The sequence below is a fragment of the Oryza sativa genome, chromosome 4 (genome assembly GCF_034140825.1).
Source record: "Oryza sativa Japonica Group chromosome 4, ASM3414082v1".
NCBI classification, from domain to species: Eukaryota; Viridiplantae; Streptophyta; class Magnoliopsida; order Poales; family Poaceae; genus Oryza; species Oryza sativa.
In genome coordinates this window covers 25,427,063-25,450,861 of record NC_089038.1, presented here as the reverse complement: position 1 = coordinate 25,450,861, position 23,799 = coordinate 25,427,063, and the positions used below count along the sequence as shown (strand labels likewise).

The window sequence follows — 23,799 nt, the reverse complement described above, 5'->3', positions numbered from 1 at the left end:
CACGAGCGCTCCGCTGCGCCGTGCCAAGACGCCAGTGGGCGCAGCCGGTGGCCACCACTTCCTCCGCGCACAAGGGCCTCCCGCAACCGCCGGTGGGCGCACCCGCCCCCCGCCTCCGTTGCAGCACCAGGCCCCCGCCTCCGTCACGTGCCCGCCACCCGGCTCAGTCCTCCGTCGCCGGCCTCCTGCAGCCTTCCCTGCGCTGGCGAGGGCATACCGGCCCCCACCTCTCCTAGGCAGCTCGCCGTCGTCAGCCGGCCAGGAGGGCGACGGATCTGGTCAAGGGGCCACCGCCATCACCGGATCCGGCCGCCGCCATCACCGGGCCGAGGGCCACCACCGCCTCGCTGCTGCATCGCCGATCGAGACCCGCGTCCTCCATCGCTGCCGCTCGCTGCCCCTCTCTGCCTCCGTCGTGTCGCCCACCGCGCTGGCCCGCAGGTGGGGGGCCAGATCCTGCCACAGGGGCGCCGGATCCGCCGCCCCAAGCTGACCGGCCGACTCCACCTCCGGCCGTGCCATCATCGGCCATCTCCGTCCTCCTCACGCAGAGGGCGGTTCCGCTGACTCGTATGGGCCTCGCCGCCGCCTTCCTGGCTCACCGCCGGCTTTGCCGCCGCCGAGCTCCGGCGGTGGCGAGGTGGAGGATGGGGAAGAAGGTGTGGCGGCGCGGGCGGCTAGGGTTTCGCCCCCGAGCCGCCCGCGTGAGAGCGACGCGGGGGTCAAGACTCCGACCTCGAGACCCTAGGACAGAATAGACTTCTCCATTAAGCCTAGATACATATTTAAAATGTACTCTCTTAATGACCTGTTTAATTCATATTACATAGAAAATATATTTATTATATTTTAAAACAGATCTGGTATATAATACCAACTCGATGAAGAACAGAAGTAACCGTAAGCCGGATGCGACTATGCGAGCAGTCGAGCACGCAGAGCAAAACTGCACAAAGTACGGTAATACCCACCCCTCAGGTCACAAACCAGCTAAGCCCCGGATACCCCCAATCGTAAATATCCCAATCTCTCGTGCCCAAAACCACCACGACCCAAATACCGGCCCGCACACAAATACACCAGCGCACACCACCAGGCACCAGGAGAGAGTGTGCCAGTAAAATCCCCGCGAGGCGCATAGGAAAGTACGAGACTACCCACGCAAGCGTGCGGAAACTACGATCCGGACCCACACCCACCCTCCCCTCAGCCCTAAAAGCACCCGGGATAAAACCCCACCCTCCTCCCGTCGTCCACGCCTCCGCTCCCCCTTCCTCCTCCTCCTCCCCTCCTCCCCTCGCAAACGCAACCTTCTCTCGCCGAAGAGGGAGAAGGGAAAAGGGGTTTCGATTTCTCCGCGATTTCCCCGCGGATTCCTCCCCCCACCGCCTCGATCGAGCTCGCGCGCGGCCCCCCCGGATTCGGTTCATCCCCCTCCCATCCCCCCGTCTGAGAAGCATGGAGAAGGATCACCAGCCCGTCATCAGCTTGCGCCCCGGCGGCGGCGGCGGCGGCCCCCGCCCCGGCCGCCTCTTCTCCCCCGCCTTCGCCGCCGCCGCCTCCGGCTCCGGCGACTTGCTCCGCTCCCACGTCGGCGGCGCATCCAAGGTGAGAGGGGGGGATGATGGGGGATGAGAGCTTGGACGCGCCCGATCTGGCGGCTTGATGTACTGCTCGATGTGGATTCGATGGGATGGTGGCGGGCGTGGGAGGGGGAGATCCGGTGAGAGGATCGGATCTCAAATCGATGCTCCAATCTGGGAGGGGCGTTAGTGGTTGTAGTTGATTATCGCTTGCACGGCTCGACCTAGTTTTAGGAGGGGGTTAATGCGAGACAAGGAGCTGATAGTCCCGACTGTGATATGACAGCTTTTGCTAATTAAAGTTGGATATTTCATGGTTCAGCATGCTATACTTAGGATTTGTAGTGGATTCCAGTGTTGTTTTAGCTTTCAGGGCTTCTATTGCTCTTCTATGTGGCTTGTGCGATACAATGGGCCGTGCATATAAGTTAACTGAGTCTGCCTTGTTCTTCGGCAAGTTTCATACATATATATGTTTGTTTTAAAACTGCAAACAGCATTTATGTATTGCATCCTTAGCTGAATCAAGCAAGTTGTTGTTGTCGTGGGTGTTATGTAATCTTTATGTCAAATATTTTTTTGTTGGATCAATCTCTCAGATTATTAGCCAAAATGTTGTGTCCTGTGATTTAATTTGTGGAGTTGTGGACTTGTGTTTTCTAATTTGATATGCTGACATGGCTGATACTTTTGCTGCAGATTGGTGATCCAAATTTTGAGGTGCGCGAGCGTGTTCGCTATACAAGAGATCAACTTCTCGAACTGCGTGAGGTACTTGCAATCTGTTGTGTTATTCAATATCAGTTTCTGGATGGGAAATTTGCTGTGAATATCTTAGTAGACATGTTCTGCTTTACGTGCTCCCTGTCGTTTGGTTTTGTTGAAAAATGCTTGCAGCGTATCTGGCACATTTGAGCTAAATTAGAGCAGAAGTTTCTATTTGGAATACTTTTCAACACATCAGACATGGAAAACAATATCGCGTAGGTGGTGTTTCTGCAACTAGGTGCATAGCACACAAACATCGAAATATACCACGTTAATGTCCCCTAGGTATTCGTGCAGTGAAAGTTGAAACACAACCAACTTTGGCTGCAATAAATGTAGAAGTGTCTAAATTGGCCACATTGAAATGGTTATAACAGAAATTTTGCTGGTACGAGTACTTCGATGGTATGCGTTGCTAGCATATCATTGGAAATTTCAGTGATGAATGATTTAACTTTAGACTATGCTATATACAAAGTAGCACCGATCTAGGATGGAAATAGAGGCACTCACAGGATATTTAAGTGAAACTGTACCTACTAGCCTCAAGTGGAAGAGCCGCAGCTTTCTTTCGATATAAGTTTTGGTTACTTGTTTACTCTGTAGTCTTGAAATGCAATAAAAGAGAGGGGGGGGGGTTGAGTTTTAGTACCCTATTTTCGCAGTTCGGTCGTTCTGTTTTAACCTGGTTTTATAAATGTACTACACCTTCTATTGAGACAACATTAGACAGTGTCTAACATTCAACTGGCATATAATATTTATATTGCGACCTTGTGAAGACTACTAATTTTTTGCGTACTAATTATGATTTTACTTACTAACAGATCGTTGACATACCTGAGGCCATCTTAAGAATTAATCAAGAGATTGATATAGAGCTTCATGGTGAAGATCAGATTTGGGGTCGCCCTGAGTCAGATGTGAGCTCTTGCTATTTCCGCTGTCATCATAATTCACTTGGTTTTACCATACGTATTAATCAATCCTACCAATTGGTCTGGTTGAAGCATACAATTCTGTCTCAAATTGTAGTCTTTTGTTGTTCAGGTGCAAGTGCAGACACAAACCCAGGCGCAACCGCACAATCGGTATGGTGAGACAGATAACCGTGACTGGCGTGCACGCACGGTTCAACCTCCGGCAGCTAATGAAGAGAAGTCCTGGGACAACATTCGTGAAGCTAAAGCAGCACATGCTTCAAGTGGTCGGCAACAAGAGCAAGTTAACAGGCAGGATCAATTAAACCACCAGTTTGCTTCAAAAGCTCAGGTATGTTCAAGACAAGAATTATCAGTAAAGTTTGTTCCATTTGACCTTATTCATTCATTATTTTTTTTCATATCTTGAATAAGCTCATATTTCTTCCTGCGCTAAACAATGTTGCTTTTGAAGTAGCCTTGCTTAGTGGTAGCTACTGATTCGGAATTAATGTTGGTTCCCTCTGTTGATTATGTCTGATGTAACCTCCTCGGTTAATCCATGGCTATTATTATTCATCAAATTACTAAACTAACTAGGTTTTGCCTTTTGCGGGATCGTCTACCCAACTCAACAGTGTTATTTACACATTTTGCTGTCCCCTCATTCACAATTGATCACTAGTGCCATCTATGCTCTTTTAACCCTATCTTTCTTGCAATGAATGTTGAAATGTAAACCACAGAAGAAGTGTCGGGTTATAAATTGGTACAGAACAATGTCAGTTTGTCTTGTATGTGACAGTCCATATTATTTTGTTGTATGAAATCAATTCACATGTTTTAATATGTATTTTTCTTTCATAACTTGTATACTTGTATGTATTTGTGACTTTGTGATCAGGCCTTTGCTGATGTATGTCTTTCAGGTTGGCCCGACTCCTGCTCTTATCAAGGCTGAGGTACCTTGGTCAGCTAGAAGAGGCAATCTCTCAGAGAAAGATAGAGTCCTGAAAACAGTGAAAGGGTATCATAATTATCGTTCAGTCTTTTTCATGTTTTTGTTCCTTTTTGAGTGCTTTTATTTCTTTATTTCTTTATTTCTTTATAACACAGTTTTCTGGCATTGACTTGCTGCCTGTTTTTCTTGTGCGTATGCAGTATACTAAACAAACTGACACCGGAGAAATTTGATCTACTCAAGGGCCAACTAATGGAATCTGGAATTACCACTGCTGATATTCTAAAGGTTGGATGATTTTAGATCTCTTTTCTGTAGCTTTCTATTTTTTGCTAGCCTCCTTGTGATTAATATATCTTCTGCTTTTGATTCAGGATGTTATTTCTCTCATATTTGAGAAGGCTGTTTTTGAGCCCACCTTCTGTCCGATGTATGCTCAACTTTGTTCCGATCTCAATGAGAAGCTACCATCATTCCCTTCGGAAGAACCAGGTGGCAAAGAGATTACATTCAAGCGTGTGCTGTTGAACAATTGTCAGGAAGCATTTGAAGGTGCTGAGAGCCTAAGGGCTGAAATAGCAAAATTGACTGGCCCTGACCAAGAGATGGAGAGAAGGGACAAAGAAAGGATTGTCAAACTAAGAACACTTGGAAATATCCGTCTAATTGGTGAGCTACTTAAGCAAAAGATGGTACCTGAAAAGATAGTTCATCACATTGTTCAGGTATGCATTAGCAAATTGGTAATAAAGTTATTATTATTCAGGGGTAGCTTGTCTAATCTGTTCTATATGCAGGAACTCTTGGGGTCTGGACCTGATAAAAAGGCTTGCCCTGAAGAGGAAAACGTTGAGGCTATTTGTCAGTTCTTCAATACAATTGGTAAACAGCTTGACGAGAACCCAAAATCTCGTCGAATTAATGATACCTACTTCATTCAGATGAAGGAGTTAACAACAAACCTTCAGTTGGCACCACGTCTGAGGTTTATGGTTCGTGATGTGGTTGATCTTCGTTCAAACAATTGGGTGCCTCGACGTGAAGAGGTAAATAAAATCACCCTAGTGTTTTATTTTAGTTATCTTTTATACATGCATTGTCTTTCTTTCATAATGACGTTAGTCTCTTGGTTGTACCGAGGTGCTGCTATGAGTACTTTGGTCAATGGCTACCAAATTCTAGCACCATAGTTATCTGTAGTGGCTCTTTAACTGTGAGCTTATTAGATAAACATGCATGCTCATGTGGGAATGGCAAGCAATCGCCAGTGCTATGAAATTGCATATATTTATTTAGAATCAACGGGTTTGTCTATTGCTTTGTACACCCCTATATTAATAAGAGAATGGCCATGTTTATAATCCATATTTGAAATAATTCATCAGTTCACCGTTTTGACTATACATTGAAGCATTCTGTTTGGTACCATAATGTTGTTTCTGGCTTACACTAAATTTAATGCCAAGTATGGCTTCAATGTTTTTGTTCCCACTCTTAGTTTGCTGTTTGTATTAGCAATCACTGGTTAGCTGGATTTATAAATTTATTATCCATTCTGAGTTTTGTGATGCTTGCAATCTTCAGATTAAGGCCAAGACAATCAGTGAAATTCATGATGAGGCTATGAAGACACTTGGACTACGGCCAGGGGCAACAGGACTCACGAGGAATGGCCGTAATGCACCAGGTGGTCCTCTTTCCCCTGGTGGATTCCCAATGAATCGACCAGGAACAGGAGGGATGATGCCTGGGATGCCTGGAACACCTGGTATGCCTGGATCAAGAAAGATGCCTGGAATGCCTGGGTTAGATAATGATAACTGGGAAGTTCCACGTTCTAAATCAATGCCAAGAGGCGACTCTCTTCGTAACCAGGGTCCGTTGCTTAATAAGCCATCATCTATTAACAAGCCATCATCTATTAACTCCAGGCTTCTTCCTCATGGAAGTGGAGCACTAATTGGTAAGAGTGCTCTTTTGGGCAGTGGTGGTCCACCATCTCGCCCTTCCAGCCTTATGGCTAGTCTCACTCATACACCAGCTCAAACTGCACCATCACCAAAACCTGTAAGTGCAGCTCCAGCTGTTGTGCCTGTCACAGACAAAGCAGCCGGTTCTTCCCATGAGATGCCAGCTGCAGTTCAGAAGAAGACGGTATCCCTTCTTGAAGAGTATTTTGGCATACGTATTCTGGATGAAGCACAACAATGTATCGAGGAGCTTCAGTGTCCTGAGTACTACTCTGAGATTGTGAAAGAAGCTATCAATCTTGCTTTGGATAAGGGTCCCAACTTCATTGATCCTCTTGTTAGGCTGCTGGAGCATCTGCACGCCAAGAAAATTTTCAAGACTGAGGACCTGAAAACTGGATGCTTACTGTATGCAGCCCTGCTGGAAGATATTGGTATTGACCTTCCTCTAGCTCCAGCCTTGTTTGGTGAAGTTGTTGCACGACTGAGTTTGTCGTGTGGCTTGAGCTTTGAAGTTGTTGAGGAGATTCTAAAAGCAGTGGAGGATACATACTTCCGCAAAGGAATTTTTGATGCTGTCATGAAAACCATGGGCGGAAACTCTTCAGGTCAGGCTATATTGAGCTCGCATGCTGTGGTAATCGACGCCTGCAACAAACTTTTGAAATAATAGCCCCTTGGCAGCCTTGGCATATCAACCTTTTGGATGCTGTGCCTAGCCAAAACAGCATCGTGTATTCTCTATAGCTTAGGTGTTTCACCCCAGAGGAACTCTCGTACTGGAGATGTGAGCAACAGCCAGTTTTGTGCTGTATATTTTTGCAAGGTCAGATGAGTGTTCATTATTGTTTCGACAACGAAGGAAAGAAAGAAGCCATGGATTTTGCTATCGGGTGACAGCTTAATTCGCTGGAGCCTGAGATGAACAAGGCTTAATGTGGTATTTTTGTGTCCCTTTATTAGTTCTTTTCTGTGCGTACACATTTTGTAACAATGTACTATGGTTTTGGAGTATTCTGTTGGTTTACAATATATCGTGTCATTGTAGCGGTCAAATTTTGATACCTAATTCTGAGGTTTGCTTGAGCATTCGTGCCTCGTGTGCGATGAAGTTTTATCATTTTCCTCAGAATTACTTGCTGATGCATTTGACTATGATTCTGTTTGTGGGCTGCCTGCTTGTGCGTGACATTCTTCATACTATCAATATAACAAGAGAGTTCACATCGTCTCCTAAGCTAAGTTTCCTAAGGGCTAGTAAATTGGCCTTATCAATTTTTGGTAAGTTTTGGAATTTTTGTCAATGCTAAATTTTGGTAAGTTTTGGAATTTTTGTCAATGCTAAATTTTGGTAAGTTTTGGCATGACAAATTTTAGGAAGGCAAAGTTGTGCTAAACAAAAATAGCCTAAGTTAATTATTGAAATGGCCTATTTTCTTAGGCATTCTAAAATTTGTCTTCCCAAATAGACACTACATACTATTAAAATTGTCAAATATTGGTAAGTAAAATTTGGGCCTCAAACCAAACTAGCCCTAAGTTCAGTTTTTTTTACGAAACTAGCCCTAAGTTCAGTTTTTTTTAGAAGGAGAGATCACATCATGGCCTATTTTCTTAGACATTCTAAAATTTGGCTTCCCAAATAGACACTACACATTATTAAAATTGTCAAATATTGGTAAGTAAAATTTATGCCTCAAACCAAACTAGCCCTAAGTTCAGTTTTTTTAGAAAGAGAGGTCACATCATCTCTTAGATTAAGTTTTTTTTAGAATGAAGAGAGTACGGCATACATTTCAACCAAAATTTAAATTTAGATAATAGTACTAGACAAAGCGCTAGAAGCCTTCCGTCCCTATCCCCCCCCCCCTCTCTGTTGCTGGAGATCAAAATCGAATCAATTGCAAAGCTCACCGCTCACCCACCCACCCCCTCGTTGCGTTGCTCCTAAGCCACCAGACGCAGCCCTGCACTGCAGCAGCAGCAGCAGCAGCATTAGTCTCGTGTGCTTCTCGGCGGCGAGTGATCGGCTCCACCACCTCCCACTTCCCTTTCCCCTTCGTTGTCACGCGAACGCGAGCGAGCAATCGAATCTTCCTCGCGTAAGCGTAACACCTCTCCTCTGGTCTTGCTCCGCCCGCCCCGCCCCGCCCGTGCCTGGATTGGACCTGACGAGAGGAGCTCGCGCCCTGCCCTGTGGTGCCAGTGCCACTCACTAATCGAGGCGTGCTTTTTTTTTTCCTTTTTAGGGTTCGTCGGCCGGCGCGGCGGCGGGCGCGTGTGCTGGTCCAGAGCTGCATCGGCGGCTGGCGCGCTCTTCGCTCGGAACATGGTATGCACCCGTTTCGCTCCTGCTTCTCCTCCCCCAGCTGCTTGCTTCTGTTGATGCTTGATTGAAGAACCTCCAGCTGTCTCGTCTCTTTGGGTAGTAGGAAGGCAAGGAAGAATCATGTGCTACAGTATACTAGCGTACAGGCAGCTGGGTTTTGCATGCAAAATCATACCATCTTTGTGGTGTGGAGCTTCTGCTCATGTGCGTAGGGCTGCCGAAATGCTCAGGATATCATCTAGTTTGTGCCTGTTGGGCGTGCAAATGCAGTTCTCCTTGTCTTCCTTTGGGAAATCGGGAATGCTTGGTTGGTTAGTGTGATTTTTCCTGGTAGAATCTGGGATGGTTTGCTGCAGCATTCACTGCCTTCCGCTGTGCATTGAATATTGTTCCCGGCAAAAATAACATTAGCTTCGGTCACCCTGGCAAAGATATTGTTCCGTTCGTTCTCAGTGTCTAGAGTAATGCGAGCTTATTTCATTTTCAAAATCATTTTAGATGTTTGCCAGCATTTTATGCACCATATGTGATTTCTGCCCTTTTTCTCAGGCCGGGAGGCACACCATCATTCTCATGCAACCATCGCAGAACAGAGCGACAAGAACATTTATGGACTTCAATTCAGTTAACCATGCACTGGATGGTCGGTATTTTCTCTCATGCTTGCTTGAAATGTTAGTGCAGTTATGGGAATAACCTTTCCCCTTTTGTGCCTGTATGTTCCCGGTTATGAACTTATCACAAAAGTGGTGCATTAATAAATTGCATGAGCATTTGTTGCTTGCTTCAGCTATATAAGCAGTGGCATAGTATTTTCTTCATTTACTCCTTATCTGTTAGTACTTTGGACTGAAATTCAGGAAATTCATCAGATTTTTGTTCACTGTCTTTTAGTTTAACCTTGTAGGAATATATAACAGAACGTGTACAGATTGCTTTAATAAACTAACATGATATGCTATAGCTAATGTACAGAAAACCCAACAAGCTACTCTTTAAAGCTCAAATATCATTGAGGAATATGCGTAGTGCTTCTATTTGAATCAACATGATAACAGTCATACGTTTTCTTTAACCATTAAATGAATGTCTGTAAATTTCACATAGTTTGGGAGTCACGCAGTCAAGTATCAGCTAACCATAGGACCATGCCAACGGCTGTACGATTGTTGCTGTTTTCCATTCTAAGTCTTGGGAAAAGCATCTCTATTATCCCCATTATGTTCTTAATCATGCCCAGGACAAGCATTGCGTGCTCTTCCTTGTTTCTTAATCCATTTTCTATGTTTATATGTGTGTTCTTCCCTTGAGGAACTTGGTACTTACAGTTTGCTGTATGGAATGACAGGAATCTGTGGCCTTTACGAAAGGAAAATCAGGGATATCAACCCTATGGCCAGGGACTTAACTTATGATATAAATGACCTGTACAATTTCATCGATGGCCTAACCGACATAAGTGCACTAGTGTGAGTGCCGGCTTCCCTGACATCGAATAGCATTACTAATCATACACTGATGCGCTTAGAACTAACTTAACCATTTGTGCCCTCAACACCTCGCAGGTTCGACCGGTCGCTTCATGCCTTCCTGCCATACGACCGTCGGTGGATAAAGCAGGAGATGTTTCAGCACCTGAAGAGGTTAGCACAGCAGTAAAGCGTGATCGATCGCCGTTGGCAGGTGAATCAGCAAACAAGCGTGATCGCCGTGGTATCCTGTTGCGGTTTGTTTCGTGGTGTGAGATATCTGGGATTTGTTTCTTGTAAGAAAAACGCGAGGTTTTGGGTCGCCAGCCTCCTGTCGTATCCGATGCAGTATTCTGGCTTTGAATGGAATGGTTTGCCTCTGTCTGTCTGTGTCTATGACAGTATCATACTATCTTGTGAGCACCTTTGGAATTCATGAATTTTACAGAATTTTCACATGATGAAACAGTTCAAGTCACATGAAATTCCTCTAAAAATCGTACGTCCCAAAAGGACGCTTGAACAAAACACAAAAACACACACACCCAAAAAAAACCCGAAGGAACTGCCTCAATATCCTTCCAAATGATACTGTGCTTCTTTCTGTTACAAAAAATGAAAGGAAAACTAACTGTTGTTTCACCTATAACCTATTGATGTGCTGTTGCTGATGATACATAAAGAACTAGTCTACCAAAGAGTGGAGAACAGAACCAGAACGCCATTGGTAATTTGGTATAGAATGAATCATGGATGGAAGACAAGTATCCTGTTCATGAGCTTGTCAGTCAACTCCCACGGTCTTGTAGCTCGTTCATGAGAGGAATCAACTCCACAGTACCCGTTCCAGCATCGACCACTTTGATTCTTTCATCTTCGACAGCCACATTCAGAGCATGACAGCTAGAATCATCTGCGACAAGGACGGAAAATTCAGCAGTGTCTTGACCTCCTTTCCTAGCTTCAGTAGATTCATTGTCCTGAAGCATCTCTGCCGGGAGGAGCATTGAGTTTTGGTCACTCTGGGGAACAAGAAACAGCAGCATCAGCGGGAGCAGCCTCGACAAGTTTCTGATCAGGACGGCAACCCAGAGGTTACTGAACTCCGTTCGAGTCACATTCAGCAACTGCAGCATCAGGCCACCCCACCAGCCAGACATCAGCAACCCGGCATTTTGGATGGACATGAGCAGCGCATAGAAAGTTCCTTCGATGCCTGGAGGACAAAGCTTGGAGCAAAGCACGAGGAGCGGCAACCATTTGAGCCTCCCAACCATCTGGGAGACACTGTTGTCAATCACCGCAAAGACGTAATCCGGAATGCCGATTCTTGTGTTGAGCCGGGTCACCATTATCAGATCGAGCATTCCTGCCAGGCTTGAAAGAACTTGGCCCCAGAATAGCACGCCGCGGAAAGGGCAGTCCTTCAGTGAAATTTGGTATAGTAAAACTCCGAGCAGCGAACCGATTGAACCGACCGAATACACAAGGCCAATAAATTCCTGAAATAAACGATCGAATGACGCAATCGAAGTGTCATCAGATGATTAAAATTAGAAGAAGGTCAAATAACTGAATTTATCTAAAACCACACCTCATTATATGGATTTAACAGTGGTATGCATTCTCAGTATTACAGTCCATGCAAATGATGCGATGAACTGATGATATCTAGCAAATATCTATATGCAGGAATGTGCATACCTCAGAGAATCCTGGTCCCACTATTGGATCAGTGTACCAGTAGAACATTCCTGCTTGGATATCCAGGCTTAGACTGAGAGAAACATACATATACACACACGGCCGCCAAACTTCGGCACACTTCAGTGTTGCCCCCATGGACTGAATTGCTTTGTAGAATTTCCTATGAACCTGAATCCATCAAAGCACTCAAGTGGCATCACTGTCCATGCCTGAATTCAGCAATCTCAACACACAAAAGGAAAGGTGTTCAAATTTTGTCTTGACATTCTGACCTGCTTGTAATCGAAATCTGTAACTCGCCTCTCCTTCAGCAAAACACCAGCCAAGAACACCAGTGCAGAAGGGATGCTTAGTAATCCAAGAGCACCCTTAGAACAAGAAAAGAAAAAAAAAGCAAGAATCACAATCATATCAATTGACATTGTGTGAGAAAACAAATGATGATGCAAATCATTATCTAAGGTCAGGGAATATCACACCTGAGACCCCATGGAGTGGACAAGAAGACCACTGATGGAGAATCCAAGCAATGCCCCAACGGAGGAGCTGAACCCACACAGGCTCTGCATGTCTGCGGCTAGCGGCTGGTGCGTGATGCTGTTCTGAGCAACCAGCGCGTCCACCGTCACGTCGGCCACCGCCGCGCCCGCGCTCTGCGCCGTCAGCGCCAAGATCGCCGGCATGATGCCCAGCTTGCGGTGGAGAGAGAGCGTGAGCATGGACGACGCCCCAATCACTCCTGAATGAATCACCGAGAGAAGTGATCAAGTAAGGCGAAAGCCTTCGAACTGCGAGATGGGATCGAGGAGGCGGAGGAGGCTGCAATCCCCTCACCGGCGAGGAGGAAGTACGGGCGGCGGCGGTAGCCGGCGACGGGGACGACGTCGGTGAGTAGACCCCAGATGGGCTTGACGACCCAGGGGGCGCTGACGAACCCCTGGTAGAACTGCGCCGCCGACGGCTGCACGCGCTGCACGTCCTTCCAGTAGTACCCCGCCGCGACGCCGCCGACGGCGTCGCCGACACCCTGGCAGGCCCCGTAGACGGCCACGACGGCGAGCACGAAGCTCCAGTGCAGCTCGCGGGACAGACGCCGGAGCCAGCCGCCGGGGAAGGAGGCGCCGCCGCCGGCTTCTCGAAGCGCCGCGTCGTCGTCCTCCTCCTCTTGGCGATCCATCTGGGCAGCGATTTCTTGCCGGGGGTTTCTTGGGGATCTACGGCGGAAGCCCGCCGGAATTCGCACGGCTAGAATGCAGGTCTCGCGATTGATCGGTGGGAGAGATTGACGAGGCGCATCTTGGCGTTGGCGAGCTGAGCAAGAGCAAGTGTGCGTTGATGGGTATCCGCGCTCAAGGTTTTGACTTGACACCCCCCACCTTGCAACTATTATAGTACTGTATACTCCTACTAATTTAACCATGGTAATTTTGCACCATTAATCTATGTACTAGTAGTAGAAAACTGGGCAACATGTCAACACTAATTTTGACTTTGTGCCTTTTACTATTGCGCATCATCTCTTTGCACTGCGTTATTACTGTGTAGCTACTTACGACCTAATCAAGGCCTGATAGGAATTAATAAGTGAATATGAAATAAGTTCACTTTCGACATTTAAATGCTGAGTTTGAATTGCGTCCTTATCCACAATACCAGTATAATGTCAGTTAATTTATAATATCGGTGTACCCGAGATTCTAAAATAGTATAACACCCTATTTTAACTGACATGATGAGCCAACTATGATCATACTGATCGAGTAAACGTGAGACCCACATGAGCCCCATATATTAGCGGTTAACTCTTTTTTCCTTCATCGCCTCTTCTCTCTACCCATCCCTCTTGCCAATTTCTCTCCACCGGTGGAGAAGGCCAGAAAGGCGGTGAGCAGCGGGAAGAAGGATAGCAGCTAATGGGAGAGGGGTGACAACCAGTGGACTAGAAGACCTTGAGCTTGCCAGGCGGCTGCTCGAGCAACCCTCAACCTCAGGAACCCAGCATCGACCTCGATCGCGTAACATCGTGTTGCCCCCTCGGCTTACCCCGATGGCAACACAAGCTACGTGGCCAAGGTAACTACGGGGTTCTTGAGCATGATGGCTTTTCCAGCAGTTGCTCCAGTTCCTGTCGGGAAAGAGATGGGGAAAAGGGATGGGTAGATAGATATTAGGTAAAGGGACTCGGTAGAGAGAGTTGGCTGCTAACATGTAAGACCCATGTGGGTCTCACGCTGACTCAACCAGATTGATAATAGTCAACTCGTCACGTTAGTTAAAACTGGATGTTATACTGTCATGTGACCTCGGTTACACCGATCTTGCAAATTGGTTGAAGGACACAATCTAAACTCATCGTCAATAAGAGAGACCTAAAGTGAACTTATTATAATGAATATTGACTATTGAGTTGGCCCAGCAGCCCACCATGTTCATAAGAATAAGGTCCACGACAACTGCTGCTCACCTACTCTCCACCTCTCCCAGTCTCCTGTTCGTTCCTCTCTCCCAAGTCTAGGGATGAAAGTGGTTGGAAATGGTCGGAAACGGCATCATTATTTTATTATTTTTTAAAAAACAAGCAGAAACGGTCGAAAAATTTTCATATTCATGAATTCATCTATTTAGTGTCAACTTCAATGCCACACCGTTAGAAATTAAAAAAAACTAAATTTTAAAAATGATAACCATCGATAAAAATATTATTATTATATTAGTTTTGCGGAAACGGTATCGGTACGGTCAGAAAATTTCCATACCGTTTTCACCCCCAGCCAAGTCCCAACAACGTTCCGAGGTCACAGCGCTCGTCCGGGCGTCCATCGCTGCCAATTTCAGGCCCGTTGTTTTGGCGCCCGAATCCCCCTCCCGCATTTTTCCCCTTTAGAAAACCCTGCGCGCGTGGCCTTCTCGATTCCTGCCCGTCCGATCCGCCCTCACGGCCTCACCGCCTCATCTCCGCCGTCGATTGGCCCTAACCCCACCGACCACCCGCGGCCCTCGTCTTCCTCCTCGCCACGCCCCCTTTCACAACGGAGCCGGGCGCTGTCCCCCCCTCCGCGCTGCACCGCAAACCAGCCGCCGCCTCCCGTCAAGGCCGTCCTTCGCCGCCGCAGCCGTGAGGGCATCCCTCCCCCTCCCCGCTGAGCGAGCTACACTGGCCTCTTTCCCCCCTGCCCCGTGCTGGACGGTGAGTGGCATTCTTCTTCCTCCTTTAAAAGTTTTCTTGGGTTGATGTGTATATCTCGCTTAGGTCTGGGGATTTTTGGGTATGATACTTCTTGATTTTGTTAGGCTACTCATATAGCATATGGTAGTTCAGATTTGGATGTGTTTTGCACATATGTTGGGTTCTGCACACTGGTTAATTCTGTAGTTTAGCTATTTTCACATAGAGGTTGCACACATGCATGCTAATAATTTGCTGGCAAATTCGCATAATTCACCGCCGCCACCGCCGCGTCCGTTTCTTCACTCTCCGTCTTTCCAAGCAGCATGACGAGAGGCAAGAAGGGGATGCAGCCCAAGATCAGTGCGTTCTTCAAGCGTCAGGCCCCCGAGCCCGAGACGAGCAGGTTCTTCATCTTGGTCCCCTCTTCAAATCTGTTAGCTGTAGCGATCCGGTACCAAATATTGCCGGATTCCACTCTAGTAGCGAATTTCTGCAATATTCCATCAATTAGAGCGAATATTAAAATCGCTCGTCAGGTTGGAAAAAAATGGTTGTTGATTTAGTTCTCGTTAATTCCCAAGCATGCTGTCCGACATTGGCATGTTCCTGGATTCAGATTTGATAATGGACTGATCAATCTTTGTTGATTTGGTAAGTGGTGGCGACACGCATAGGGAAGGAACCTGCGGGATGGAGGTGAAGAGGCCCAAGAGCTGTGCGGATGGCAAGGTCCTCAACAAGAAGAGGAACTACGCGCAGTTCCACCTGGAGCTTGGGCAGCCCGATTTTCTCCTCCACATGTGCTCGGTTTGTGGCATGATGTATGCCCGCGGGAACGACGACGACGAGAAGGCTCACAAGGCATACCACAAGAGTTACTTCGAGGGCGTCCCGTTCAAGGTGTTGCACCTGATGTATATTTGTGAATCTCACTCTTCTGTTCATCTCGTGTTATAAATTTCTGTGAAGAGTTTATGACAAATGTTTGAGTTGCAGGGTTGGCGCAATGAAACCGTGGTCGCGAGGTCTGAAGGTGGGGATCGGATAATTCTTGTGACCGATGAAAATTCATGTGCTCGGAACAGCAAGGTATTTTGCCTGAATGACTAACTGTATTGCCTAGATAGTTGAAAGAAATCACTAGTTGGGGTCTTGGGGAAATGAATATTGAAAAGAGTGGGTTCCTCATAGTTCTAAACTGTAGAATGTGTGTCTTTACTAACTGCGAAGTTTCTGATCCAATTTTGCAACCACTTTACATTTACGAGAAGTTCAGAAGCAGATTGCAGACATTTTATGATTATGTAATGTCATGTGAATATTTCAGGTCCAGGAGGTGATCAAAGTGGTACAGAAGGAGCTGGGGTTTGGTGAAGGTCAGCTCCTTCACAAGCTTTGTAAGGTAACATCAGCTCCTAGTTCAAATATGACAACATCTATGCACATATATTCATCCTAATGGGTAAAACCTCATTTGCGTTGCATAGGTATATTTGTTCATATCTAGTCAGAGGATAGTGGGATGCCTTGTTGCGGAACCAATCAAAACAGCACATAAAGTGATTCCAGGCTCCACAGAGGAAAACGGCACTGATCTGCCTGTTGATAAAATTGAACCAGTCAAAACAAACCATACATTAGAGTTCGGGAAAATCAGTTTTAAGAGGGAAGTCCTGAAACGGCATGATCATTCAGACAAGAACAAAGAAGAGTACCGAGATCCTGGTGCTATAATATGTGAAAAGGAAGATGTTCCTGCACATTGTGGATTTCGAGCAATTTGGGTTGTACCGTCACGCAGAAGAAAGCGAATAGGGTCACAACTGATGGATGCTGCTAGGTAAGTTCTAAGTTTGATGCGCATTCTCACCTACTTTGCTTCACTTAGCATCTTTCTTTTTCGCAGCATTCCTGCAATGCCCGTCTTGAACTCTTGATAGCATACATTGTTCTTTTTGGGGGGAATACGCAAAAGGCTTGCGCATCATTGCATTAAGAGAAGGATAGCATGCATTGTTCTCTGTAACAACAATGTATAGATCCATCATAGCACGCATTGTCAATTTGGACAAATTCCAAGCTTTTGACCAGATTATAGGACTAATAAAACTATTTGTTAACTGACATCACACTGCAAATATCACTGAATTATTTATCTGTCTGTCCAGTTGTTCTCTTCTATGCTCTGCAAGCATTTCCAAGAGTTTGATATTATCTTATCTTGCTAAGGCACTCTCCATTCGTCTTCTGCAGGAAAAGCTTCCTCGAAGGCGAGACTTTGTGCATCTCACAGTGCGCTTTCTCACCGCCTACTTCCTCCGGGAAGGCGCTGGCACGCAGCTATTGCAAGACCAGCGCATTCTTAGTCTACAAGGAGCAAGATGCATAGGAGATGCTGCAGAAGATGTTACATATCTGAAACTTCTCTTCCCATTGTAAAAATTGCTTTGCTGGGGATATATGTGAAACATAAACAGGCATGTTCTGCTTTTAGTGTAAGTCTAAGCACCAGAAGCAGTGCGTTTTTGCAGGATCTCTATGTATTGACACTTGGATTTCCTGATCAGCAGCATTTTCTGAATATCATTTCATATTAGTAGCTTGCAATCTTCCTTGGGGAAGATGAGATCTTTATTAGTCCTTGGGAGTTATTAACAGGCAGAGTTATCTTCTAGTGTTAACCTCTGTCTCTCAATACTCTCAAAACCCAAGAAAAACACAGGGGAAACAGTACAAGCCGCTGCAATCATATGGGAACATGTCACAACTTTGGTCAATATATACAGCAGACCGATGATACAATGTTCTGATAACTAGTCAGAATCAACAATGGGCGACACTGATGCTTGTGCGCCAGAATAATACATCTTTTAGTGTTTTCTCCTCGTCAATGGACCATGGATGGCTGCATTTGAGTACTCATCAACCACTGATTGTGTAAGTGATGGACGCAAGGATCTTAGCGCGGCCTGGAAGTGAATATCGTCACATACAAAACGCTCTGACCTCAGACTTTCCCTCAAGGCAGCCATTCCCGCCTCCCTGCACAGGCCTTCAAGATCTGCGCCCGTGAAAAGCTCGGTACGCTCTGCTACCTTCCAAAGATCCACATCATCTCCTAATGGCATTTTGCGTGTATGGATGCGTAGTATTTCATATCGACCTTCCGCATCTGGTGGTGGAACATACAAAACCTGCAGTTAAAATGAAAAAAAGAACATGATTTTGTTTGCTATGTGTGAGGGAGAGGGAGAGGGAGATCGGGATACCATATCGAAACGCCCTGGGCGCAGAAGAGCAGCATCAATTGCATTTGGGCGATTAGTAGCAGCCAATACAATAATTCCCTACATCAAAAATTGCAAGATACTTTTTTAGTACAAAGAAAGGGCATATATGAGATATGACAAGGAGAGTCACATTTGAATGCCATCGTCAATCTAAATATGTAAGAGGTACCGTAGCCAGTTCTAAACCATCCATTTCCGTCAATAGAGTTGATAAGAGTCTTTCTCCAACCGTGGCATTGCCACTAGAGTTCCCGCTGGGACCAGTTCTGAACGATTACAAACTCCAATATTAACATTCACTGGTCAGATGTGGAAATTAGATTTACATGCGCAGAAGCAAAGTTTTCATAAATTGATTCTACTATATGAAAAGAACATTTGGGGAACCATATCCAACAAAATATGCTTAACACTTCTGACACCTCTTCAACTTCCTAATCATGTACACCATGGAAAAGATGCAAATATTATTATTACGTAATTATAGAAGATAGCCTATAACAATTCATGCACATTCTTATGATGATTGTACAGAATCATTTTTACCAATATCATGCATCATGTATCATAGATCTCACTAGTATGTGCCACAGGACAACAAGAGACAAGATATAAATGTGCACCTTTTAGGGGCAATTGCATCAGCCTCATCAAAAAATATAATGCTTGGAGAAGCAAGACGTGCCATCTGGAATGTACGTCGCAACAAAGCTTCACCTTCACCAACATACTTGGAGTATAACTCAGCACCACTGTTTGAAAATGTGTAAGAAATTTAGAACAACATAGAAGACTGTATACTGAACTCAAAATGATCCGGTTAGCATGTTCTAGCTATATTATTTGGACTAGCGTACAGGACAACGATTCAAGCAGCAGAATTTGAACAAATTATGCCAGCTTGGTCTTAACAGTACATGAAATAAACATGTTAAGTTCTTTTGCTTCCTCTAATAACTCCTTTTCAGTACATCTGAGATTAAGTGATGTTTATTGAATTTATTACAATATAAGCATCACATCAGAAAATATTATGCGATTCACAGGCTTCTTTTTGCATGTTGGAAGGATGAAATGAGAAAAAGAGAGAACAATTTTTACGCAGCAAACCTTAATGAAAAGAAAGAAGCTTGGGCAGCATGAGCAGCAGCCTTTGCAAGGGTAGTCTTTGAGCACCCTGGTGGACCATGCAATAGCACCCCACGGATAGGTGATATTCCAAGTCTATCAAATGAAGCAGCATGCTTGATGGGCCATTCAACAGCTTGCTGAAGTTTTTTCTGAAGCATAGCAACAATAACCATTAAAGGAGGTTTGATTAAAGAAATCCTAAAATGAGGCATATTTTACCTTAACAGCTTTCAAACCTCCTATATCATCCCATGAAACAGCTGGAATTTCTTTAGTTACCCCTCTTGTCACACTATTTTTGGCCACAGATTTAGCAGACTCCCAATCCTCCATGATTAGCGTTAGCACATTCTCACTCTCTGATGAGCTTGATAATCTACCATAAGCACGTCTTGCAGCTTCTCGACATAAAGCTTGTAAATCAGCTCCAACATAACCATTGCAGGATGCAGCAACAGATTGAAGATCAACACATTCACCAAGATGTAGATTCTTGGTATAAAGCTAAAAACATAATATGGTCTATAAGATTAAGCTTCATATAAGAAAAAATCATCATGAACATACGTTAACCACATCCAAAAAATGCAGGGCTTGCTATGTTACATCATAAAATACAACATTCTTTTACTATTTTTGAGGGGAAAACTACATTCTTATATGATACCTTAAGAATCTCGAACCTTTCTTCTGCTGTAGGAACAGTAACCTCTATCTCTGAGTCAAAACGCCCAGGCCTTCGCAGTGCTGACTCAATAGCATCCACCCTAATGAAAGCAAGTTGTGTTTTCATTCAAGAGAAAAACACGAAGTTCATAACCAGAATAACTAAAGGAAAACTTAAGCGCACTTAGTGGAATATGCTGCCGTATCAACAGAGGAACTTCCTAAAATGAACTTAAAATGTTAGGCTATTTGCTAAGATCACAAATCACGCAACTGACATTCCTGACCTGGTAGCAGATGCAACAACAACTAGGTGGGGAAGCAGCTTTGATGACTTCCCGTCCATCAGAGTCAACAGCTGACCAACAATGCGGGACCCTTGCTCTCTCCTGTGAAAAATACATTAATAATAACTTCTTGGCAAATATAAAATTTGTAGGTAATATAACAAACTTGCCTACTGCCACGCGGTGGACATATGTCATCAAGTTCATCAATGAATATCACGGCTGGTCTACCCTGTGATGCCTGGGAATATGCTTCAGTAAAAGCCTCTCGCATGAACTTCTCCCCCTCTCCAGCGTGGGGTTTATGCACAGAAATTGAACTGTAAACATATGTACATTATGTGAATTAAGTGCCAAATCAAAATATGCAATTAAAAGCAAAGCAGAGTCTTTCAAGGTTAACCAATTCGAGTTAAGTCATTACTCAATCACTGTGAGGTGGGCATTACATTCTCGAACAACAGCTCGGACCATGCTTTTCTGACAGAATTGCAAAAGCAGTAAAACATTCAGCACTACAAATTGCGATACCAGTAGCAAAATCCACAGCAAGATAAAAGCAAACTCTACATGAACCTAGCCTAAGCAGACGCATTGGCCATAAATTGCACCGGATTGAAGACATTAACACCGTAAAAGCAGTACCTTTCCAGTGCCAGAGGGGCCGTGGAGCAGCAATCCTCTGGGAAACTGCACCAATGCAAAGATTATTTCAAAAATGGATTGCTATTTACAAGCAGGTGCACTTGATGATAATAAGGACGAAGAGAAGAGGGGATAGGCGACAATACATTGAGGCCGAGCACGCGGGCCTCCCGTGCGTAGAGGACAGGATACATCACGAGCTCCCGGAGAGCCTCCAGAACCGCGCGGTTCCCAGCGATGACCTCCTCGGCGCGCCACCGTCCCGTCCGCTCGCCGTCCCCATCACCTCCGCCGCCGCCGCCGCCGCCGCGGTGGTCTTTGCTCTCCCTGCCCCTAACCTCTTCCATTCGCCTCGTCCGCTTCTGCCCTAAGGGGGAGGCCGCCGAGCTCGAGAGGTGGACTTCAAGTCGTTCCGGCGGAACGCCGGTGAGCAGGACGGTGGCGGGGGAAGGCACGGCGACGGAGGGAGACGGCGAATCACCAGGCGGGGCTTTGGGAGGGAGACGGTAACCCTAGCATTTCCGGCCCATTCAAAGCGACAAATTCGACGCGGCTTGCTTGCTAATGGCCCAGCCCGAAATTAATTGGGCCTTCAAGAAATAATTCCAGAACAATAGTTTAGCACCCATGTTATTTTTATAGAGCTCTAAAAAGTAAAAACACACAAGCACATGAGATTTGGAGTTATCATACCTTATACACATGGTAATGAGTAATCCATCGGCAATTCAATATCGAGTATTTTATTATCTCCTCTCTCTCTCCCTCAGAAAAAAAGAGATAATTGCTATCTAACATGTGACAAAAGTTAAGAAAACATGCAACCTGTGGATGCCGCGGCGCATCTACACCACCGTGTTATACTATAATTATTATAATTATATGTTAGTTACAATATAATTACATTATAATTTTTTTCTATACGTATAGTTAGTATCTAATCACGTTTCATCTATCAATTCTTACGCTCGGTTTCTCACCATCGGAGTTTAGGAAAACAATAGTTGTGTCTACGCGCATTATATCGGGTATGGATCATACGCACTACTCCCTCCGTCCCTAAAAAAAAAAGACAAACCTTTGGTTTTCGTGTACAACGTTTGACTGTCCGTGTTATATGAAAATTTTTTATAATTAGTATTTTTATTGTTGTTAGATGATAAAACATGATTAATACTTTATGCGTGACTTGTCTTTTTATTTTTTTTTCATAATTTTTTTAAACAAGACGGACGGTCAAATGTTAGACATGGAAACCCAGGGTTTGTCTTTTTTTTTCTGGGACGGAGGGAGTGGTTGTTTGTATATGTATAGTTGTTTCGTGATTATAGTCATATATATTTTGAATGATTTTTTATGGTTCTTTTTTTTTCGAATGTTGGTCAGGTAGGGTCAACTTTTAGTCAGTCGTGAGACACCTTGCTTTTGGCTTCGCGTGATACTCTATATCCGGAGTTGCGTTAATTCTTTTGCTACGTGATTCTAAGCTAGTATACCCATTACGCCTGTCCCTACCAGAATTCTGATGAACACTGCCACCGGTGGTTGGCCGGCGAAGCCATAAAACCCACTGCCACCTCTCAGGCTGTGTTTAGTTTCACTTTAAAATTAAAAGTTTGACTAAAATTAGTAGTTTAAAGAAAACAGTTAAAAGTATATGGCCGTGTTTGATTCACCCCTAACTACCTCAAACTTCCAACTTTCTATCATATCACATCACATCCAAAACTTTACTACACACGTAAACTTTTAATTTTTTTTTTCAAACTCACAACTTTCCCTAAACTTCCAACTTTTTTCAGTAACTAAACACACCCTATGTGTAGGATAGTTTTGATGTGATGAAAAAGTTAAAAAATCTCTACTACTTAAAAAGTCCGTAGTGGTGGTCTTGATTCCTGACATAGCAGACGCATCTGACAGACATGCGTAATATCAACCATCTGATCGTCATATCCAACGGGCAATCGCGCACAGAGATCGCCATCGCGGTAGACCGCCATCGCGCGGACAGTTTCTCCGCCCCACTCGCCATCGCCGCCGACTCCTCTTCCGCCAACCTGACCCCGCGACGTCTCTTCCTCCGCCCACTTGCCCCTGCCGGCGCCGGCGCCGCCGCCCACCGCAACCGCCGCCGGCGCGCCCCCCCTCGTGCCGTGGACTCCGCTCCAGATCCACCCGCCGCCGATTCTTACTCCTCCCCGCCGTCGACGCCTACTCCTCCGGCCACCCGCCACCGCCGCCGCCCTCCTCCCATCATTATTTGCGCCATCGTCGACTCCTTCCCATCAACCCACTCTCCCGCGCCGCCCTCCTCCCCATCAGCCTCCACGCCGTCGTCGATGTCGCCGGCCGCTCCAGACGCCATCGTCGACTCCCCATCAGCCCACTCCCCCGCGCTGCCCTCCTCTGCATCAGCCTCCGCGCTGTCGTCGACAGCGCCAGCCACTCCAGATTGTCACCGCCGCCGCGTCTTCCTCCTGCCCATCAGCCTGTCGTCGACGTCGCTGCCGCTCCTCTTCCCCATCAGCCTGCCGTCGACGTCACGGTGCCTCGCCTCTTTACCTGCCACTGCCGCTAGCCTCCTGCCTATCACCGTGCAGCCATTGGAGTCTGCCGCCGCCTGCGTTAAGGTCATTCAACCCATTCTATGAATTCCTTTGCTTAATTTCCTACTTATCGATCAGAAAACTAACAAGTATATCTGTTAGTATGTCTGGAACATTGATTTAATATCATTTTGTATGGCAGAATTCATCAAAATCTAAAATTTACTTGAGATTTATTATTCATGTGGTTTGTTCAACACAATACTGTAGTTAGTAAATAATGTTAGCTCTCCAAATTTTTCGTCTTTTGGCCACTTTTGTTGCCAGCCACCACTCTAGGAGCTGGATGCTTCCT

At 45.5% G+C, this 23,799-nt stretch overlaps 5 protein-coding genes across 7 annotated transcripts; 3 read left to right on the top strand and 2 right to left on the bottom strand.

Annotated features, from left to right (window-relative positions):
* The first annotated feature begins 1,248 nt into the window (after positions 1–1,248).
* On the top strand, positions 1,249–7,381 carry LOC4336300 (eukaryotic translation initiation factor-like). Its single transcript, NM_001402388.1, has 9 exons — positions 1,249–1,608; positions 2,283–2,354; positions 3,179–3,274; positions 3,402–3,623; positions 4,201–4,298; positions 4,433–4,520; positions 4,607–4,957; positions 5,030–5,278; positions 5,817–7,381. Exons 1-9 carry the CDS (start codon positions 1,459–1,461, stop codon positions 6,870–6,872), a joined length of 2,382 nt encoding a protein of 793 aa, NP_001389317.1. The 5' UTR covers positions 1,249–1,458; the 3' UTR covers positions 6,873–7,381.
* Positions 7,382–8,140: 759 nt separating this feature from the next.
* On the top strand, positions 8,141–10,384 carry LOC4336299 (enhancer of rudimentary homolog). Its single transcript, XM_026024845.2, has 5 exons — positions 8,141–8,304; positions 8,452–8,534; positions 9,081–9,174; positions 9,880–10,000; positions 10,097–10,384. The coding sequence occupies exons 2-5, from the start codon at positions 8,532–8,534 to the stop codon at positions 10,188–10,190; spliced, it is 312 nt and encodes a 103-aa protein (XP_025880630.1). The 5' UTR covers positions 8,141–8,304; positions 8,452–8,531; the 3' UTR covers positions 10,191–10,384.
* A 52-nt stretch (positions 10,385–10,436) lies between these two features.
* LOC4336298 (probable folate-biopterin transporter 2) lies at positions 10,437–13,066 on the bottom strand. The gene is made up of 5 exons (XM_015780154.3): positions 12,542–13,066; positions 12,187–12,446; positions 11,980–12,075; positions 11,705–11,875; positions 10,437–11,502 (listed from the first exon to the last, which is right to left on the bottom strand). The coding sequence occupies exons 1-5, from the start codon at positions 12,882–12,884 to the stop codon at positions 10,789–10,791; spliced, it is 1,584 nt and encodes a 527-aa protein (XP_015635640.3). The 5' UTR covers positions 12,885–13,066; the 3' UTR covers positions 10,437–10,788.
* A 1,678-nt stretch (positions 13,067–14,744) lies between these two features.
* LOC4336297 (protein CHROMOSOME TRANSMISSION FIDELITY 7) lies at positions 14,745–17,462 on the top strand. Of its 2 annotated transcripts, XM_015781676.3 has the most exons (7): positions 14,745–14,894; positions 15,199–15,279; positions 15,533–15,776; positions 15,873–15,965; positions 16,204–16,278; positions 16,364–16,716; positions 17,130–17,462. In XM_015781676.3, exons 2-7 carry the CDS (start codon positions 15,200–15,202, stop codon positions 17,263–17,265), a joined length of 981 nt encoding a protein of 326 aa, XP_015637162.1. In that variant the 5' UTR covers positions 14,745–14,894; position 15,199; the 3' UTR covers positions 17,266–17,462. The 2 variants fall into 2 exon arrangements, with proteins under 2 accessions (XP_015637162.1, XP_066166054.1); XM_066309957.1 differs by lacking the exon at positions 15,199–15,279.
* A 138-nt stretch (positions 17,463–17,600) lies between these two features.
* Positions 17,601–21,409, bottom strand: LOC4336296 (cell division control protein 48 homolog B). 2 transcript variants are annotated; one of them, XM_015781674.3, is made up of 12 exons: positions 21,042–21,409; positions 20,896–20,940; positions 20,675–20,730; positions 20,421–20,570; positions 20,251–20,352; positions 19,965–20,064; positions 19,517–19,801; positions 19,277–19,446; positions 18,790–18,918; positions 18,336–18,432; positions 18,146–18,223; positions 17,601–18,070 (listed from the first exon to the last, which is right to left on the bottom strand). In XM_015781674.3, the coding sequence occupies exons 1-12, from the start codon at positions 21,240–21,242 to the stop codon at positions 17,747–17,749; spliced, it is 1,737 nt and encodes a 578-aa protein (XP_015637160.1). In that variant the 5' UTR covers positions 21,243–21,409; the 3' UTR covers positions 17,601–17,746. The 2 variants fall into 2 exon arrangements, with proteins under 2 accessions (XP_015637160.1, XP_066166053.1); XM_066309956.1 differs by lacking the exon at positions 18,336–18,432.
* Between the last annotated feature and the right edge of the window lie 2,390 nt (positions 21,410–23,799).